This window comes from Sinocyclocheilus rhinocerous, unplaced genomic scaffold, assembly GCF_001515625.1.
Source record: "Sinocyclocheilus rhinocerous isolate Xijiao unplaced genomic scaffold, SAMN03320098_v1.1 scaffold3476, whole genome shotgun sequence".
NCBI lineage: Eukaryota > Metazoa > Chordata > Actinopteri > Cypriniformes > Cyprinidae > Sinocyclocheilus > Sinocyclocheilus rhinocerous.
In genome coordinates, this window is record NW_015666505.1 from 124,265 (window position 1) to 131,895 (window position 7,631).

A 7,631-nucleotide genomic window follows, 5' to 3' on the forward strand; every position below is an offset into this window, starting at 1 on the left:
GTGCGTGTGTGTGTGTGTGCGCGCGTGGTCAGGACTCCTCTGATGTTGGCGGTTCTGGGTGGACACACAGATTGTGTGTATCTTCTGTTGAGTGAAGGAGCCAGTGTGGAGGCCAGAGATAAAGGGGGCAGGACGGCCCTCCACCGCGGGGTCAGTCACACACACACACACACAGACCTTCATCTGCCTTCATCTTCAATTCTGGTTTATTCTCATTTATTGTCATTTACAAAATCATTTTAAAATGTTATATAATAAATATAGTAAAGTAAATAAATAAAAAAACATTGTTTGATATTTTAGTAATGGAATAATGGAAGTAAACTAGGCCATGTGCTTTGAGGGTTTAAAATAAAAAATATAATAATATTAATTTGCAGCTTGTTACAGAACTGGGTTATTTCTGTTGCAGTGTTTATTTTATTCTTTAAAAAAATCTCCATTTAATGGCAATACTACTTTTCTCAGTAGATGAACATAAGCCTTACAAATGTCATTTATTTCAGAAGATTTCCCTGTATGCTATCCCTAACAGTGTTTTCTGGTATCCTTGTGTGTGTTAAGTGAAAGTTACTGGGCTTATTCAACTTTATTTATGTTACTTTCAACTTTATTAAGTTTTGTGTGGTCAGGACAGAGGCTGAAATATTGGTTAGTTAGTGATTATCTCACTCTAATCACATTGTAACATGTGTTTTCATCTTTTCTATATACTTTCAGAACAATATGTTGTTTGTTTGTTTGTTTATTCATTCATTTAGGTTCATTTTAATTATTTATTTATTTATTTAACAAAAACTGAAGGATGATTTGAAATTATTTTCTTTGGTAATTCATATTATGCCACAAATGTTGCTTACAAACTTGTTCTGAATCTGGAACAGCTTTCGTTCTTTCTTTCTTTCCTTATTTTTATTTATTTATGTATTTATTTATTTATTGAACAAAAACTGAATTCCAAAATTCGTTTCAATTATTTTCTTTGGTTATCCATGTTATGCCACAAATGCTGATTTCAGATTTATTCTGAACTTGGAACAGTATATTGTTTGTTTATTTATTTATATTTTAATTGTGTATTTTTTTTTAACATTTTTTTTTTTTTTTTTACTTTTATTTATTTTTTATTTTATTTTTTTTTTACAAAAACAGGGATGAGGTAAAGAAAAAAAAAAAATTATTTGGTAATCTATTTTATGTCACATGCTGCCAGCAGACTTGAAACATTCATTTAAAGTTGTTCAAAGTCGTCTTAAACTAAAATATGGACATGTTTGTGTCGGTGTGTGTAAATCACTCTCTCTCTCTCTGTGTGTGTGTGTCACAGGCAGTGATGGGTCAGGAGGCGTGTGTGGAGGTGCTGTTGCAGCATGGCTCCTGTCTGCTGGTTCAGGACAGTAGAGGGCGCTCTCCTATGCACCTGGCGGCTGCCTGCGGTCATGTGGGGGTTCTGAGGGCCCTTCTGAAGACCCAGAAGACTGTCCTTGTCCTCAAGGACAACTGTGGTTATACACCGCTGCACTGGGCCTGTTATAATGGTACATCTGTGACGTTAAACTTACTGCCGTCTGAGCAAACTGATTTGATACACAGTGCAGTATACTTGCTCAATGAAATCCAATAGTGCCTGTTTGTAGCAAAAGCTGCAAAAGCTGCTTCTTTTGTGCAGTGAAGTCGTCTTGTACTCTCCCTTAATCAGCAGAAAAACTGCCACAAACACATGATTCCTGTCTGAATCTGAGACAGATTACTGCCATTAGTTCGATTCTCAGCCCATTTTCACACACATGATATTATTTTATGCATAATTCTGATTTCAAGGTTAGAGTTATGGCCAGTGACTGAAGAAAATGCAAACATGAGCCTGATGTTTTCTGCTACATCTGTGGGTGTTTTACCTTATCCAGACAGCCACAGAAAATGACTGATTATGTGGAGAAAAAAGCTAGAAAAAGTTAAATGATACACAGGTATATTATAGACTATAGTTAACTAAAACTGAAACAAAAACCATTAAAAAGAAAAAATATATATTTTGTGACTTGAAAGAATAAACAACAACTGAAATAAAATAAACACACACACATATATATATATATATATATATATATATATATATGTATTTTTTTTTTTGTGAAAAAAAACTGTACATGATTGAACCTTTTTAAAGATATTTTTAAACTCTGCATCATCAAATTAAGGAATAACATATTTTTTTTGCAAATTAGCACATTTTTTTAAGACGAGGTCTGTAATAAATGAAACATTAGCACATTCCCTTCATGATCTGATGTATTTTTCTCTTATTTTCCATGTTGATCTGTTCATGTCAGGTCATGACGCATGTGTTGAGCTGCTCTTAGAGCACGATGTGTTTCAGAAGCCGGAGGGAAACTCCTTCAGTCCGCTGCACTGCGCCGTGTAAGAAACATCTGCTCACATTGTGCATAATGTTCATATTAAATGTTTGTATTAAAGCATGACACACTGAAAAAAAATGATGTAGAAACAGTGTTTACTCAGAAATTGCTTTGTAATTTTCACAATTAATTACAAAGTAACAGCAAGTAACGTTAAATGTAATGTGAAATTTTGAAGTTAGAAAGCTAGAATAGTATTTTCTTGTAAAACATACTCCAATAATCTTTATTTCCATCTCTCTCGTCTCTGTTTCAGTATTAATGATAATGAGTCTGCGGCTGAGATGCTGATAGAAACTTTAGGTCCTGCGATTGTAAACGCCACAGACTCACAGACAAGGTGAAAACAGGCTTTCCTCATGGATCAGAATGTTTCAGACCAGCACTACAGTATGTTGTTGAGTTGATGTGTTTTGTGTGTCCCGCAGGACGCCGCTTCACGCCGCCGCGTACACCGATCATGTGGAGTGTCTGCAGCTGCTGCTGGGTCACAACGCTCAGGTCAACGCCATCGACATGCTGGGAAAAACAGCGCTCATGATGGCCGCTGAGAACGGACAAACGAACGCCGTCGGTGAGACACACACTGCTCTCTCAACATACAGCAGAAGCAGATTTCTGCCGCACAAAATGCTAATAGGGATCAGACAGTAGAACAATAACAAAGTAACAAATGCTTGAAAGTAGCAAATACAGTAAACAAATAAAGTTCTGTTAACTCAAATACAGTAGAAATGTTACAATGTAACACAACATGTTGCCATTGTAAATAACATTCCCTAACACTGCCGAACAGTATTTTTAACAATTCTATTTTCAGTTTTCATTTTAATTGTAGTTTTATTTGTACTAATTTTGTGTGCTTTCGTTATTTGCTTTAGTTTTTTTATATTTCCTTTTAGCTTTATTTTTATTTCAGTTTTAGTTTCAGTCATTTTATGTGCTTTTGTCATTTTTAATAGTTTGTTTTTAATGTCTAATTAACTTTATTTATTTTAGTTTTAGTAATTGTATTTAATTGTAGTAATTGTAGGGCTGCACGATATATCGTTTCAGCATCGATATCGCGATGTGCGCATCCGCGATAGTCACATCGCAGGATGTGCGATGTTTAGTATAGGCTACTGATCGTTATATTTATACTGATTGTTTTCTTTGCTCACACACAGACACGATGTCTACACCGGACGCGACAGCTGTACAGAGATACCCATTTTAAATACATTTAGTGGCAGAGCTACTACACGCGATTTTCAGTGATGGAAATCCATTTATCCTGTTGAAACTTCTGCGTCGTCGTGGAGAGTGCAGGTCACGGTTGCTTAGCAACGGCAGACGCCACGAAAGCGCAAGCTCCTGAGCGCTTTGAAAAGGAGGAGGAAGCGGCACGACTGGCGTTTTCCCACGCGTTTTTAGGCGCGACATGTGAACGGCCCCAAAGTCTGTCTACACTGGACACGACAAAGCGACAGTTGCTAATCATTTGAACTTTGTGTCAGTACGTCATAAAGAGAACGCGGCATCAGTTTACTGTCGGGGATTTGTCGTGCCGTGCCGCATTCAGTGTAGACAGACAGCATCACTTATTATTATGGGTTCATTGTATTTTGTCGCGCCACGCCGCTCGCGTCCGGTGAAGACACGGTGAGAGCCACGCAGATGCACGTGAACACTAATTTCTGTTCACTTCTGCATCTATCTGTGCCTGAAATAGCCTACTGTGCTCTGCAAGTATCCTTGTAAACGCAGTTGCTTATGGCTTAGGTGAAGGTAAACAAATGAGAAAGAAAAACAACATTCAATGTACGGACTTCTTTTGTGTTATTGCATTGCTGTGGCTCATGGTGGCGCTAGAGTTTCCTTCGTATGTCTGTGTCATTACACCAGATGTGATGTTATTGTTATGTGTATGTAATCATATTAGTGTTGCTGATATTAATGTGAGGTGCTGATTGTGTTTGTGCAGAGGTGCTGGTGAGCAGCGCTAAAGCTGATTTGACATTACAGGACGCTCACAGAAACACAGCCCTGCATCTGGCCTGCAGTAAGGTACCAAGCACACGCTTCATGTTTTACATCAAACATGACAGTCTACTGTACATCAGTGCAGCCCTGCGGCCAGACAAACTACAGAAACAAGCATGGAAAGAGAGCTGCTTGAGCATAAAGTCAATTCCTCCTGCTGCTCATGAATAAAAAATCCTCAGTCTTAGTGATAAACTTGTAGTCCAAAGCTCTCAGAGCCAAATATAAATTACAAATTTGATATATATTTTCATCTCAGCATTAGGGATGGGCAATATCTTATCGTTTGCGATATACCAGTGAAAACTCTGCCTGCGATAACAGTGATAAAACCTAGGGTGCGTCTCAATCAGCTCCCTAGTTCAGTAGTCAGGGCACTGATCAGGGAGTAGACCATTTTAGGGCCATTTTAGGTCTCAATTAGGGCTGGGCGATATAGCTAAAAAAATGTATCAACGATATAATGTTTCATATCGTTCGGTATCGATAATTATTGACATTTTTATAACCTTTTTTAAAACAAAAAGCAATAGAAACTTTTTTTTTTTTAATTTAACCACTGTATTTATAATTAACACAATTTATTGAGACAAACCTTACCGGAAATTACGTCACATTTCTGAAGCGCTAAACATAAACCATAAGCATCAGTGGAAGCATATGAATCATTGTCATTGATATCACTATCGTAATAAATACCAGAAAATATTGTGATATAGTTTTAAGTCCATATCAGCCATCCCTACTCAGCATCTCTTTGACAGTCTTGTGTGCACTAGTATTTCCTTCAGGAAATGTAAATCTAGTTGTCATTGTTTGTGTGTTGTAGGGACATGAAACCAGTGCCTTGTTAATTCTCGAGAAGCTGACGGACAGAAACCTCATCAACTGCACAAACGCAGCGCTGCAGACGTAAGTCCTGTACCTGCTCTTGTGTTTGTTGTCCTCCTCATCATCTCAGGATTATAGAGAGCTGCTTCTCTGTGTTGTGTCTCAGGCCGCTGCACGTCGCTGCTGGTAACGGACTGACGGTGGTCGTACAGGAGCTGCTGGGTAAAGGAGCCAGTGTCCTCGCCGTGGATGAGAACGGTGAGCGTTTAAAATCTCAGCCTGTAGCATAATCGGCTACTTCTGCGTCAAAGCAGAAATATTTTATTATAATTATCCAAACTAAAACTAAAAACATAAAAATGTAATACTTATAATAAAGTTAACTGCAATAAAATCAAATAAAATTATTTCTCCAAATTTTTGGGGAAAAAAAATAAAAATCTTTTCGATTTAATTTAATTGAACTTGCTTTACTAAAATAACTTAAACTGAAATAAAAATGAATGACTGGCAGTCTGGTTTTAAAGGGGTCATATGATGTGATTTCAATTTTTCCTTTCTCTTTGGAGTGTTACAAGCTCTTGGTGCATAAAGAAGATCTGTAAAGTTGCAAACACGGATGAGGCATAAAGGATTTCTTATACTATGACTACATCTGGTGGACAACCTTAGTATTACAACCTTCATCTGTCAGCTGAAATGTCTGATAGATTTAAATTTGTTGTCACTCCCCTGAGCAATGAAAATTCATGAAACTAAGCATGTTCCCTCAGAATGACACGTTCTCCATATGTAAAAAGTTTTGAGGAGTTTGAACAATGCACTTTAAAGATAGGCTGTTTCCTTTTTTGCTGTTATTTTTAATAAATCGCCATGTCAACACCGTTTGAGATATCCAAAAAACTTTCACAATTTAGTTTCCTCAGTGTTTTGGCATCATGTTGACAAAGTTTAGTGTAAATAGTATGATAGCAATTGGAGGAGTATATTGAAGAAGAATTTTAAAGTTTGAAGCGTTGCCATGGCAACACTATTTAAGATATTAAGAATCCCTTCACAGTTTCTCATCTGCCATGTTTTTGACATGATTCAGGTGAAGTAGGAAGTCAATCGGGTAAAAATAAAAGGCTGATTTCAAAGCATTTTCAAAATGACACGCTTCCTGCTGCCAGTTGGTGGTTATAACTCATAATAGTCACATCTATGTGATCGGCCTCATACAACAAACAAACTGCTGAAGTTTCATCAAAATGAGACTATATATGCAAAAGTTATTAGACACTTCCTGTTTCTCATTTCTCGCCATAATTTTGTTGCCTTGCCATGGCCAAACCATTCGCAATTTAGCATCCCCAATGTCTTGAGATCATGTTGACAAAGTTTGGTGGCGATCAGATAAAAACCCTAGGAGGAGTATCGCGAATTCCACAGCATGTTCTTTTCACAAAACCCTGAATAGCCGACTTCCTGTTGTGTGGAGCGCTGACTGTCAGCACGAAAGTTGTTCAGCCTGATGAGATCTATATGTGTATGAATTTTGGTGACTGTAGGTCAAACGGTGTGTGGTACAGAGCTTGTTGAAAATGGCCTTATTAAAAGGTGACCCACCCATGTGAATCTCTGTCTGGTCCTGATGGATGCAGATTCCAACATGTGTGTCAATTTTCAAGAGTTTTTGAGCATGTTAAAAGGCCCCCAAAATGCCCCGGAAGTTTCAAAAAATAATAATTTGCAAGTTCCTAAGAAAAACAATAGGGCCCTCCGGCCTGTATGGGCTTGGGCCCTAATAAAAAGTATAATAGCATCTCAATAATACTAAATAAAATGACATTGCAAAATACTGAAATAATACTAAAATACTAAATAATGCTTTTTTAAGGAAATTTTAGCAAGGATGCATTAAATTGATGAAAAGTGACAGTAAAGCTTTGCCATTAGAGGAATAAATTACATTTTAAAATGAGTGCTGTCAAACGATTAATCGCGATAAATCGCATCCAAAATAAGAGTTTTTGTTTACATAATATGTGTGTGTACTGTGTATATTTATTATGCATATATTATATATATATTATAAAGTATATTTATTATAACACATACAGTATATATTTTGAAAATATTTCCATGTATATATTTATATTCATATAATTTATATATATAAATATATTTAATATATGAACATAACATATTTTTCCTAAATATATGCATGCATGCATGCGTGTGTGTGTATTTATATATACATAATGAACATACACAAGACACACACATATACAGGGCCTAAAACTTACTTTTTGCCACACCTGCCATGAAACTCTTTTTGCAAAAACAGGCAGTTATTACTACTACAATAACTAA

General features: G+C 36.5%; 1 protein-coding gene across 2 annotated transcripts in view; it reads left to right on the plus strand.

The window, feature by feature from the left end:
* Positions 1-7,631, plus strand: part of LOC107732459 (serine/threonine-protein phosphatase 6 regulatory ankyrin repeat subunit A-like) — a 45,106-nt gene that overhangs the window by 25,973 nt on the left and 11,502 nt on the right. For both annotated transcript variants that reach the window (XM_016543797.1, XM_016543796.1), the window contains exons 20-27: positions 33-150; positions 1,328-1,538; positions 2,334-2,421; positions 2,677-2,760; positions 2,849-2,994; positions 4,387-4,469; positions 5,275-5,357; positions 5,443-5,534. In XM_016543797.1, coding sequence (XP_016399283.1) covers positions 33-150; positions 1,328-1,538; positions 2,334-2,421; positions 2,677-2,760; positions 2,849-2,994; positions 4,387-4,469; positions 5,275-5,357; positions 5,443-5,534 — 905 coding nt within the window. The remainder of the gene's footprint in view (positions 1-32; positions 151-1,327; positions 1,539-2,333; positions 2,422-2,676; positions 2,761-2,848; positions 2,995-4,386; positions 4,470-5,274; positions 5,358-5,442; positions 5,535-7,631) is intronic.